Genomic DNA, 13,299 nt, shown 5'->3' on the forward strand with positions numbered 1-13,299 from the left:
CTAACGTGCAGTCAGTTGACAAAGTGAACAAGTCGGTTTATATTGTACAGCATCAGAGCAAACTCTTTTCAGTTGTAAACGGTCAAAATACAGCGAAAGCAATTTTAGAAATGCATATATTTCGTTTCAAACAAGTTTTAATTGCAACAACCAATAGCTGTCAGTGGTGTAACATGGTTGGCACGGGTCCTGGTGCCAGGAATGAAACGGCACCCTCTGCCCCAGTCCAATTTCTCTGCCCTCTTTATATCCTGGGGCTCCTCTGGCCCCTGGGCCCCGGTGCAGTTGCACTGCCTGCACACTAAATAGCTCCATCATGGAACGCTGTACACTTATAAACAAGAATTTGCTTGCTCTCAATTTGCAAAACTGTATTTTGACAGCACTCCTCAGCACCTTTTTTTACAGGACGTGTTCACAATCGTGACATTTCTTGTCGTGGGCAAAAGTGCACCGCAAACGAGAATGACATTGGGCACTCATGGCCACATAGACGCACCGGCGTTCGGCAGGCCGACGTCACCGACGCACATCCACGCGGGGGCAACCCAGGCGCGCACAAGCATGCATGCGAACACGTCACGGACAATGGGAGACAATGGAGACAATGGAGCACCAGACGAATGGAGATGGCGTGTGCGGCGCGCAGGACTGATCGCGGACGTCAGTCTGGCACCAGAAGTAAAATGGCTACAAACTAGTTCCGTTCTTGGCTGGAGTCGCGTCGGACGATGAGCCCGGGCTGCTCTCGATGGGTCGACTTCTGAAGCTGCTGCTGCTGTTGCTGGGCGAGCGCTCGTCCGAGGGCGGGTTGGGCGACTCGGTCGACACATCATACACGTTGCTGTCGTCGTCCTCCGTGGACGCCGCTGCCGCGTCGTCGCCCCGGCCCTCCTGCAGGGATAGCCGATCGGCGAGCCGCGACGCCTCCCTGCTGACGCCCTCGAAGTACTCGATGGAGTGCCGGAAAGCCTCTGGAAGGGCAGGGCTGCAGGTTGCCGCTTCGTCCACGACGGGGGAAGCCGTGACCGGCTGCGTCTGCTCAGGCTTTGCTTTCACCGGCAGCTTGGATTGGAAAGTTTTTGGTTTTGCAGTCGATGGTCTCCCTTTTTTCAGCTGAGCCCTTTCCGATTGGAATTTTCCATCTGAATCGGAATCCGAACTCCTGTGGCGAACGGGTATCCTGGATTTAATCTGCTGCTCCGACTCTGACTTTGTTCGCACTATAGATTTCTCCTTACTTGCCGTAACCTTTGTCCTGACCTCCGCGCCCCTAATCCTAACCTCTGCGACCCTCGACACGCTCGTCTCGGTGCTTACCCCTGACGCCTCGGATCTCGAATATTTTGACTTGATGGGCAGTTTAGATTTCGACTTGTCAGCTTGCGACTGCTCAGCGGTCTGCCTCGACATTTGCCCAGTGTGCCTTTTGGAGGGGCTGACCTGTGCCTGCTCGTGATGTCTCGGGGAGACGCTCGCCTTGGTGGCGTGCCTGTGGGTCGGCGAAGGCGCCCGCTTGGCACCCACGTGCTCCAGCGAAGGAGCGTGCTGCTTCGTTGGACTCTCGCCGGGCCTGCCGTGCAACTTGGACGTGCGCTCCGCCGGTACAGGGACCTGCTTTGCGTCGTGCGTGCTCGCGGAGGGGACATGCTTTGCGGAGTGGTCGGCATGCGCGGGAGGGTGCTTCTGGGCAAGCGCGCCATGCGGGGGAGAGGGATGCGTGGAAGGTGGCTTTCGGTTCACGTCGGCATGTGGGTCAGGGGCCCTCGGGATCTGCTTGGTGCTCGACGTGGAGTGCGTCGTGGCGGCACTGGCCCCGTGCGAAGTGCCGTGCTTCTCCGTGTGCGCAGATTTTGCTGGGGGAATCTGCTCTGAAGCGCTGGAGGTTTGGCTCGACGTTAAATCGTCGTGTAGGGGAATTTGAGTCAGGGACTGTTCAGAAGGCGAGCAGGAGCGATACGTGTGCGAGTCGTCCTGAACGGCCTGCTCACCTGAGGCGGAATGTGAATGCACCGGATGACCGGAGTCCACAGGCGGCTGCTTTGAGGGCAGGGGAGGGTGCATGGCCTCTGACGAGGGATGCACCGGTGACGCGTGGGCAGTGTGTGCCGCGGACTGCTTGAGTGTGTGAACAGTGTGCATTGGGCCCTTGTTGGGCGAATGGGTGGGGGAATGCTTCGTGTCGTGCTTGGGGGACGAGTGGCTCAATTTGGCCGTCACAGCGGTGTACTTGGCTATGTGAGCATTCTCTGGCAGCGCGCTTGGCCTGTGCTGCGAGGCCACCCTCGTAGCCTGCTTGCTGGCCGACGCCACTATGTGGGGCGAGTGCTTAATGGGAGAAAGTGCTGGCTTTTTGTTGCCCTGCTCACCCACCAGCGAAGTCTGACTTGGGGCAGTTTGCTCAGCGTGTGGAAAAGCCTGAACTTTGGCCCGCTCCGACGGCTCTGAGGGGTACTGTGCAGCTGGATTGTCACCTGGTTTGGGAATCAGGCGATCCTGAGCTGCTGGGCGCTGTGCCTGCGCAGCGGCCACTGTGACTTGCTGTTGCCTTTCTTGTGCAGAGTGTTTCTCCCTAGGTAGTGGTTTGGGTGCGAATTCCCCCTCTCCAAGTTTCCCAGAGGCTAAGGGGCAACCACTGCTCTCAGCTCTCTGGTCAAATGTTTTACTGCTGCTGCTTCTGGTGTCTGCTACAGCTTTGTCTAAATTATGTTTATCGGAAAATTCATTGGTCTCAAGGTTCGTTAGTTTACTGTTGACGTTGGTCACCGCATGTGCGTCTAATGGCTCTGGCTTTGCCGACGTGCACAACTCCGTCCCCAATGCATTCGCTGACTCGGCAGAACTTGTGGACGAGTCTGGATTTTTATCGTCGGGCGCTTCTGCACTCAGCGCGTCCTTCTTGATGACCTTGGCCGAGGCGGAGACTCCCATCTTTATGGGAATCCGCGACTTGGACTCGGATTTCGTGGTCATGGACGAGACTATCTTTTCCTCGAGAGAGTCCCATAGCGTCGCAAATGGGTCCTGCGTGGCCCCACGGAGAGACTTCAGCTCTTGCTCCGTCCACAGCGACGACTTGAAGGGGTCCGTGGATTCCTCGGCGCCCTGCGGGGAGGAGGCCGGCGTGTCAGCGGCCGCCTGCAGAGGCGCGGCCCCCACCGCCACGCTCCCCGGCTGGGCGCCTCCCTCACCAATGGGCAGGCACTGCGGCCTCGCGTCCTTGGCCACGTCATTCTCCTCCCTCTTGCCCACGTCGATGGCGCCGCTGCGAGTCATCTCGAACATCTTCCCCTCTCGGAACGGGAAGGGAAACATGTTGCGCTCGCTCGTTGGGGTGCTCTCGGGGTCGGTCGGGGTGCGGGCCGTCGGGGTGAGGTCGTCGGGGGAGTTGGCCGGAGACTTCTGCACGCTCTCGTTGTGCAGCGCGAGCCGGAACGGCTTCGGCTCCGCGGCGCGGCCGTGCTCGCCGCGGCCTTCCTCCTCGTCGCGAATTGTAGTCCACGGGTCAAACTTCACCGCCTTGCCCGCTAAGTTGGAGGGAAAAGGATAAACATTACCAAACGGGGTCCGATCTGGGTGACGGCCTTCTAGTGTAAAGTTCTCTGAGGTGCTGTCCGACTGCTTCTCACCTGATTCCTCCGTTTTTGCGTGAGCGCTTGCAGGTTTGCGTCCCTGCGGTGGCTCACGGTCGTGTAAGGAAAAGCCCGACCCGTCCACGGGAAACCAGTCGGTTTTGCCCATGGTCGCGTCGCGGACCTCAGCCGCCCAGTCAAGCAGCCTATTGTTGTTGCTCGCCTCTGCGACGGTATTTTCGTCCTCTTCGCTGGGCAGCTCGTACCCGTCGAGGGAGTCCACCTCGGTGGCGTCGGTGTCATGCGAGAACTCCGCTGTGGTGGTGAACGAGCGCTCGGTCGGCTGAGTGTCCTGTGGCGCATCCCGGTCTCCCGGAGCGTCTGACGCCACTTGCTTTGAATCGACGCCGGGGGCTTTGCGGGTTGCTGTCTTCTCACCTTCGTCCTTCCTCTTGGCTCGCTCTTTCTGTTCGTCGTCGTTAAACAGCTTAAACGTGTACTTCTTGAGGGAGATGGGTGACTGATTTGGCTCAGCAGAGGCCGGGTGATTCAGATCCTCTGCGCTAAACTGCACGGGCGACGGAGGCTGCACTTTGATATTGGGCTCGGCGTGCCTCGACTTCCGCGCCTCCCTATGGCACATCAGCAGCGTGACCTCCGAGTCACATGCCGAGGATGAAGACGTCATTCCTTCCTCGCCTGCCAGCTCCATCATAGGCGGCATTTGCTCCTCGTCCAGCATGGTGATGGGAGGAGGTGGAGGAAACTCAAACGTTCTCTCTTTTTGATGAGGATCCGGTGTGGACACCGCGCTGCTGGGCTCTCCAGATTTCGTTGGGAAAACCGAAGCGTAGGTTGGAGGCTCGTGAGTAGAGTTTGCTTTGCGTTGCTCAGCTGTCAGCTCACCGCGATTAGTTTTACACTCAAATGCTTCGTGTCTCTTTGCAAAGTCGTTTTGCTGCGTTCGTGAAGAGCCACATTTAACAGAACTCTCGGGCTCAACTTTATGCATCCGAGGCTCGTTGTCCACGTCTTGGTTAGGAGACTGTGGTTCACACTGTTTACTCGAGGCTTCACACCGAGTCTTCTTGGGACCGGTCTCAGATGTGGTGGCAGTTTTAATCACATTGCCCTGTGACTGCTGAGCACAAGGTCCTACAAAATCCTTTGACGTCACAATGGCTGTGACCTTTTTCTCCGTTGAACTATAGGTCAGGGTGTCGACCGTCGTTGAGAAGCATTGCACGTCTGTCGTGAACTTGTGCTCCGCCTCCATCAACGCCTTGCTCTCACTCACCAACAGTTGCTGCATCTTCTCCTTCTCCGTGAGAGGAACACCGGCAGGGTCAAAGGTCTGGCACGTGGAAGATTCCTGCGCGAGCGATTTTACTTGCTCTTCGGTCAGCGCAAGGTGCTCCATCATCTTCTCCTCACTGCACAGAGACTTCACCATAGCCATTGCTTCATCGCCCGACTGCTCGGAGCCTTCCACGGCAGACAATAATGTGACTGCCGCCTTCACGGCCAGCTTCTCAAAGTCAGAAGATGAAGAGCTGCACTGCACAATTTTCTGTTCCTCGGGGTTCAACACTTTTGATAACACGGCCCCTGGCGGCGAACCTGGGTTCGAGTCCCCCCCGCTCGGCGTGTGGCTCACGCCAACCTGCTCTCTGCTGCGCACCTCAGTGCCGTGCTGCTCCTGCAAGGTGAAATTGGCCAGACCGACCTGGGATGGTGACTTCTTTCCCAGGTTCATGCCGTGTTTGTCATCACTGATTGGCTTAATGAATTCCACCTCTTTCTCTCTCTCCGTGTCGCTCACGGCTCTGTGGCAGGCGGCCGATTCGGCATTCTCGCTCGTCGACCGTTCCAGCCGAACGGGCCCGGCGGCGCCCGGCTCCACCGTCGACTGCTCGGGGCTGGCGACGCCGTTGTCGCCCTCGTTCCCCTTCCCCGCATCGTCGGTGCATGCCGACGGAGAAATGTCTTCCTTTTCCTCCACGGTGGAGCGCTCCTTCTCGGAGATCATGGAGTCATCTTCCATGTCACGTTCGCTGTCAGTGGTGGAGCGTCGGTTTTGTCCATCCCACTGGCTCTTGTCAATATCAGCATTTTCTTTAGTTCTCTTGTACGCACTAGAAGAAGCCACTTGGGTTTTGTGCTCGCTTCTCGAGTAATACCGCCTGGATGTCGACGGCGACGTCCTTTTCTCGGGTGATTTCTGCGCTCTTTCTGTTGTAGAGGAGGTAGAATATTTTCCCGATCGCTGAACTTCATGCTTTCTTCCATTACCAGAGCTCTCGGATTTGACGTGGCTTGTTTCACTTTTATCTTCATGCTTGGGACTCCTCGAAACACTTTTGTGGGCCCTCGCATTTTGATTTGCGTGCTCTTCTGTCGCACATCCTGCTCTGGAACTCGATGACTCGCCTTCAAAATGCACCGAGCAGTGAGTGTCAGGAGCCGTTGCGTGATCCTTGTCCGTCTCCCTGCTGCACTGGGCCTCTCTTAGTCCATCGCCGATCGCTGGCGACGGCAATTTTCCATGTAAAGAGCCGATGCCCACTTTCTCAGGGTGAGATTCTAACCTTTGGGATGGAGGTGATCGGAACTGCCTGAATTGATCATTGTCTACCTTCTCCTCCTGGATGACTCTAGCTACTCTTGGACTTTTCTGGACATCGATCGTTTTTTTTTCCACTAGCTTTATGCTGGAGCCCCTTGCCGATTGCCCGTCGTCATGCTCTTCATCCAAAAAAACCGCTTCCCTCGCCTCTGTGATCCGCTTCGTCCTGTAGTCTTTATAAGAGGCTGATCCGTGTCCTTCCCGGACGGGGATGGAAGACCTCGGGAAGACCCTGGGCTTCACGGTGCTGTCGTGATCGGCACTCGGCGGTGGTCCCCCCGTTTGTTTGCCGGGACTCGTGGATGAGGACCCTTGCACTTGTGAAGGACCCGGTCTGGCGCTGGCGCCGACCTCGTGCTTTGCTAAGGGAGATGCTTGTCTCGACGGGCTCCCTGGTTCTGGCTTCGCAAGACTGGAGACCTGCCGGACTGGACTCACCGGCTCCTGCTTAGACACGTTGTACACTTGCCGCACTGGGCTGCCTGGCTCGGCTTTAGCCAGGCTGGACATCTGACGAACTGGGCTGCCAGGCTCCTGCCTGGTCACATTGTAGACCTGCTTGATGGGACTGCCAGGTTCAGACCCCGTCAAGCCGGAGTCCTGCCTCACGGGGCTTCTTCTTTTTCTCTCGGGCGACTGGAGTTCATCGTTCAACTTTTCGGCTTTGTCACGAAAATACTGCGACACCTCGGTGAGCTTCTCGGCTGCCTCCTTGACGGTTTTGTCCACTCGGTCTTCTCTGTAACGAGACGATTCTCTGTCCGGAGACCCCTTCCTCTCTAACGAGAATCCCCTCAGATGGTTGCTTCCAGGTGCCGGGTCGCTGTCGTGATACGTCTTCCCTTTGGCGTCGCTCTGAGCAGGAGAGACACATTGTCTGGGGACTTTATCCATCTGCTTGCCAGGCTCCTTCGTTTCCTTCTGAACATCCTTCGACCCCCTTCTCACCGTCCCTGTAGCGAAGCAATCCAAGAAGGTCTCTTCGCTGTCCGAATGGGTCTGATCGGTGCACTCCGACAGCAGCATTTTCTCAGCAAACTGGTAACCCTCCCCGCGAATTTCTGTGAATTCATCCTCCACGTACTCAACCGACTGCTGAGTGAGGTACCGCAGCGAGCGGTATGACTCGTCGGTCATCAGCTGGGCAGAGCCTGGGCGACTGTCTTCCTCCTGAGATAGAGGGGTGTCCAGGTGCGATGAGTCCAGGTATGACGGGAGAGACTCGTCGGCTGTCAACTCTCCTTCTTCTTCTCGATAGCCTGGGTTTTCAGGTGACCGGTGGCTTTCGCTTGACCTGTAACTGTCTGGAGACCTGCACCCCATTGGAGTGTGCTGACCTCGGGATGATTTGAGAATTTCTGGTGACCTATGACATTCTGGAGACTTGAGAATGCCCTGATATCGGCTACCTAAAGGGGACCTCTGTTTCTCTGGTGTTCTTTGTCCTGTGGGAGATCGTAGACTTATGGGTGTTTTTATACCTTCTGGTGACCTATGACCCAGTGGAGACCTATAGCCTAAAGGGGACTTATGGCTTTCTGTGGTGTGCTCGTCTGGTGAATTTGGGCCCTCCAGCTTCCTCAAGCCAATACACAGTCTGTTGACCGGCGATCTTTGGCTATCTGGAGACACAGGTGATCTCCTGCGGGGAGCAGGTGAAGGTGGGCTTTCTGGGGAGTGCGGTAGATTCTCAAATTTTGCCGCCATGAATTGTTTTTCGCCACAGTCCTCATCGTCTAGCATTATGATTCGCTTGTAAACTTTCGTCTCGTCTTCTGGCCCTTTAATCTTCCGTTGAAGAGTTGGACTCTCCAGCATTTTAAAGTGGCTCCGGGCTGCCCTTGTTGGGCTTGCCATGTCGCCAGCAATCTCGCTCATTCTCTTTGGGCTGTCAGAGGGGGGTTTCCAGCTTTTGAACGGCATCCTCATTGGCGACTCTGGAGTTAATGGTTTCCGTTCGGGAGTTCCAGGTCTCCACTCCGTCCCTCTTGCGCTGTCACCAGAGAAGGAGGATTTGTGTTCAAACAGACCAGCGTGCTCCTTCGAGGGATCTCTGCCAGACTGGAACACTTTCATGAGGTCCTTCACAGACACGGTCTCCTCTATAATTTCAGGAGCTGTAGGCGAAGTCGTGCTGCTGCTCTGACCTTGAGAAGTCGTTCTTCCCAACATGTATCTGGTGGCCACTTCGTCTTTTTTGTGCGGATCCTTATACAGCCCTCGCTTCTTCTCTTCTGCTTCGGCGTCCACTCTCATCTGCAGCGCACGCACCTTGTCGCGAATGGGCCCGATGGGCTTCTCCTCGACCACCGGAGATGTCAGTGGCAGGTCCGATGAAGGGGGTGACAGAACGGAGTCAGGCTGCCACGTGCCTTTGGAAGCTCCATACTTGACAGAATCTGCACTGCCCACTGGCAGGCCATATTTAGCTTGACTTGAGGACGTCACATTTTTACTTTGAGCGCCATGTGGATGTTCATCTGGTCTGCTCATCTGCCTTTTCTCAAAGGCCAGATCCAGCCTCTCAGGCCTGTCTCTGCTAAGGACATCCCTTCTGCGTACCGTTTGATAGGAGTTGTAAGGCTTTTCAAGATCGCCGTCATTTCTCACCCTTTTCAGTGGTGACCATGGTGGAGACTCATTAAGGACTTTAATGGAACCTGGAAGTCTGCTGCCTAGTTTCTTGTCTTCGGATGAAATGGATCCTTTTTCCTTCACGAGGAATTCTTTTTGCCCTGCAACACTTGTGTGGCTCTCGTTGGACGAGTCTTGGTAGAAGCCCACCCGCTTATTCATGTCGCTCTTAATGTCTTCACATGAAAAAGAAACAGTTTTAGTCGTGTCTTTGATGGAGCCCTTGTGACTTGCAGCAGTAACATCAAACATTGCAGACTTCTGATCATAGTAGCGAACGGATGCGGAGTATCTTTTGCTCGCGTCTTCCACTTCTTCATCACTGATTATAATTCCGCTCTCTCTGTTGATAAAGCGCGCGAGCCGCCCCTCTTCCTGATGCGACCTCTGCACCACTCTCACGTCCCCGTAGTTGTCCTTTTTCAATATCTCGCTCACTTTCTCCAGATCCTCTCTGACCTTCTCCATGATCTCCAACGGCTCTCCGCTGACGTTCTCCTCCGGCCTGCCACCCGCAGCCATCCTGACCCTGACGTCGAGCTTTGGCGACCTTACCACCTCCTTGCCCATGCCGGCAATGCCGCCGTCACTCTTGAGGATGGACGTGACCCTCATGAGGTCGCGCCTCATCTCACCAACGTCCCTCAGCAGTTCCTGGCTGGTGGAGGTGGCGGGGAACACCACGGCTGATTTTACGCGCAATGGGCTGGCGACGTATGGACTCCCCACGTACGACTTGGGCCTCAGACCATCCGAGCCGCCTTAAATAATGGAGGTTTTTTAAAAAAATCATAAGTAAATAAAATGATACGAAATAAAATATGTAGAAAAAAAAACAAAGTGTGACAAGAGAAGAGAAAGGCTGGTCAGACAAGAAGAACTCCTATACATTGTCAAAAATACGTAAACGGTAAGGGTGATGGGATCCAATGAGAACTCCACTTTTTATGGTGAAATAGGCAATACTTGCTTGGTTTTGCAGACTGGTGAGGTCAGTTGTAGCAATGGAGTTTTCAGTTTACTTCCACTGAATTATGAATAGCTCACCACACAGATTTTATCAACATGCTCCATGCTATTTTCTTAGCTCTTTCGGTAAAGTCACGTTGAAGGGAAACAATAAAATAATAAAAAATATATAAAACAATAAAAATTATAAAAAATATTTTTTATTATTTTATTGTTTCCCTTCAACGTGACTTTACCGAAAGAGCTAAAAATATGAATTACTGCAGTCACGAAAGCTTTAAATCAAAATTTAAATGCTCCATGCTGTTTCAACTGACTTCGTCTGATTGCAGAGCTTAATACAATCTTAGGCTGCCTCATTTCACCGTACACGGTGGAGCTCAAATTGCGTCTCAGAGTTCTTATCTGAAACAATATGCGTGTAAAAGGACCAACGATTTGCTCTACACGCAACTGCACAATGATATTTAACATTGTCCTTAACCGACATCTTAGAAGATCGCAAAACAATACAATACATATCGATGATTGCAGTATTTTAACACGGTCAACCAACAATACTGTCAAAAATTGCAATATGACCTAGGTATATGTAGTAAAATAACTTTGTACTGTGTTTAGTTTCTGAACAGTAAAACAGAGAGATGGCTGCAGTGAGCATGCAGCCAATCAGGAACGACGATTCTTGAGCTCAGCCTCGTTCAGTCTCAACTCCTCAGTCTCGTTGTCAGCACTGAGCGTTTGTGAGCAGGTGTACTCATATCCTGATTAACTACAAGCTCACTCCATAAGGTTCCACGGCTGACACCACAACACCGTCGTCGCACAACATCACGCCACATGGTTGAAGTATTACGGTAATGAGTTTGATGCTTCAGTAAGAAGATGTTTTTTTTTAAAGCTTCTCTACCACTGCGACAGTAAACAATGGTAGGTGAAGAGACACAAGATGCAAAATCGTGTTGTGATTAAATGGCAGGGTGAGTTACATGTGTGACTGATGAGATAGGGAAAACATCACACAAAATGTGCACGTACAAAGTGCGTCATGCAAGAAGGCCATTTTACAAATGCAACTGCTCTGATAAAGAAGGGAGCGTTTCACTTGTAAAGCTACCTTGGATAAAGGTGACTTTGAATTAAATTAACGCTTCCTACCAAAGGCAATGGTCCAATGAAAATAACCCCTCGCCTTACCAGCCAACACGCGAATGCTAAGCTGGTCATTGAAGGAACCAAAAATGAAAGGCTTTTAAGAGTAAAATTACAGTCAAATAAACATCATCAAATGCACAATGTAAAATAATGTATGTTGCAAAGACATTAATCACTCGGCACTGCAAGTGGGACACTGTGAGACACAACAAAAAGATGCGGTCACATTTCGATGATATATAAACCCTAATTGTATAGTAACAAACAGGTATTCAACACACCAGTGGAGTATAAAGGGTGCCAAATGGTGTGTTGAATAACCCGTTAATGCAGTTAAAGCCAGATAATCAGTTTTTGTTTAGGAACAAAAATGAATTACTGTTGTCGACAGATTCAGACAAAAACATTTCAGCCCAAATAAGATTTAGATTGCGTGCGTCTGGTATGGAGGCCAATGTTGCAATGTGCATATCGCTGAGTGGAATGTGGGAGAGGTCATGGATTGGCACTGTAGCTCAGAGGAAGGTGAGGCTTGGTACATCAACAACGCGGCATCTTCCCACTTACATTTGTCTTTCTACTTAAGTTTTATTCTGAGTACGTGTTCTCAGCGGCGTCATGCCACGAGACGGAGCGTCCTTTCGGATATCTCGCAGAGCGGTACAACCCACTGTGTGTTATTGAGCGGCCCATGGCGGATGTCACAGAGCTCCCTCCAGTGACCTCTGGTCCACACAGTAGGCAACAGCACTTTTCCAACCCCTCGACATATGAGACCAACGTTTGTCACGTGACAAACTGATATATTTTTTTCAATCTCAGAGCTGGAATTTTTGCCAAATAAAGTGCAGACGCGAAATGTTATTGCGGTGGTTTATTTGCATGCAGCCAATGGTGGCCGGGCCGAACAAATCGACTTACTGCACATGAGAGCCCAGTTTAACAACGGGCGACCGTCTGGATTTAACCCCGGATGTCAGTGGCAGCAGCCAAGCACCCTGACCTCTGAGCCACCTAGACACCTCTCGGCCGCGACTCGGCGAATGAAAATGCACTCCGCAGCCAGGTGCAAGATGCGCGACGTGACAAAGCAGCTTCTGCTGTGCGCAAGTCCCACTAGCAGTGCACTGCGAGCAACACCGTGTCCCCCGCGTGCCAGCGATGGTTAGTAATGGAATGGAACTCACTCAACAAGCCCAGCGCGTTCAGACTGCCGTAATGCTTACGTAAAGCCAGGGACGTGTAGGGCTGCCGCCTGTAGCCCAGCCGCTCCTGCTAGGGTAAGGGGTGGACACAAGCACAGCCACTAGAGGAGCTGCAGCACGCACGCACGCCGCCAAAGCGCTGCCTGGTCACTCCCCACCCAAGGATGTTGTGCGGTCATCGGGTGACATGTCCTCTGTGCTCAGACCGGAAGCTGGCATGCACTCGTGTATTCACGGTTATCATTCCACACGTAATTTTTTTAATCATTGTTTAAATCTCCCCCTAAACCCAATGAGTAATTTCACATGTAAATATAGCATACACAGCAAAACTGTGCACAGAAAATTGACACTGTACATTTGTTTACCGTGTGTTGCTTACTCGTGCGCAGTATACACACGCAAACATTTCATCGCAAACAAGTTAACTTGACATTGTTCTACTCCCCACTAAGTTTCCTGACGTGACACCAAACCAGTCGTCGGATGTATAAACAGGGTGACAGTGGCATAAATCAGAAGTGGCACGCGGAGAATCTCACTCGACTAAACTTAGCGCCTTGACGGGGTGAGCATCACAGATTCTGTGCACTCCGCGTTCAACTTATCTGACTGCCTCGATGGATAATTTAGTTTCCATTTACAAAGCCCCAGTACCGCACTGCAACCCTGTGCTAGAGTTAAGAGCACTGACCTGGCTGTCCCAGCCCTTTGACACTGCCCTGGCTGTCCCAGCCCTCTCACACTGTCCTGGCTGTCCCAGCCCTTTGACACTGTCCTGGCTGCCCCAGCCCTTTGACACTGCCCTGGCTCCCCAGCCCTCTGACACTGTCCTGGCTGTCCCAGCCCTTTGACACTGCCCTGGCTGTCCCAGCCCCCTCACACTGCCCTGGCTGCCCCAGCCCCCTGACACTGCCCTGGCTGTCCCAGCCCTTTGACAATGCTCTGGGTGCCCCAGCCCACTGAAAATGCCCTGTGGGTTTAACCGTCATATAAATCACATTAAGTGTTAAGTAGGAATAAATACTCATTGTTTCAATCATAGTGTTTTTTTCATACTAATCATAATGATCAAAATTGTAAATTATTCGTATGTGGCTGTTTGAATACAAATGTTCTCATGTTAAGCAACTTGACA

General features: G+C 52.9%; 1 protein-coding gene across 23 annotated transcripts in view; it reads right to left on the bottom strand.

Annotated features, from left to right (window-relative positions):
* LOC116940156 (uncharacterized) overlaps positions 1-13,299 on the bottom strand; it is a 232,355-nt gene that overhangs the window by 13,479 nt on the left and 205,577 nt on the right. For 19 of the 23 annotated variants that reach the window (XM_076065541.1, XM_076065547.1, XM_076065544.1 and 16 more), the window contains 2 exons: positions 12,144-12,231; positions 699-9,593 (listed from right to left, as the gene is read on the bottom strand). In XM_076065541.1, the coding sequence (XP_075921656.1) occupies positions 699-9,593; positions 12,144-12,231 (8,983 nt within the window). The remainder of the gene's footprint in view (positions 1-698; positions 9,594-12,143; positions 12,232-13,299) is intronic. The other 4 variants (XM_076065543.1, XM_076065537.1, XM_076065530.1 and 1 more) reach the window with 4 other exon arrangements.

This window comes from Petromyzon marinus, chromosome 8 (genome assembly GCF_048934315.1).
Source record: "Petromyzon marinus isolate PM22_M1 ecotype Great Lakes invasive population chromosome 8, UKy_Petmar_22M1.pri1.0, whole genome shotgun sequence".
Taxonomy (NCBI): Eukaryota; Metazoa; Chordata; class Hyperoartia; order Petromyzontiformes; family Petromyzontidae; genus Petromyzon; species Petromyzon marinus.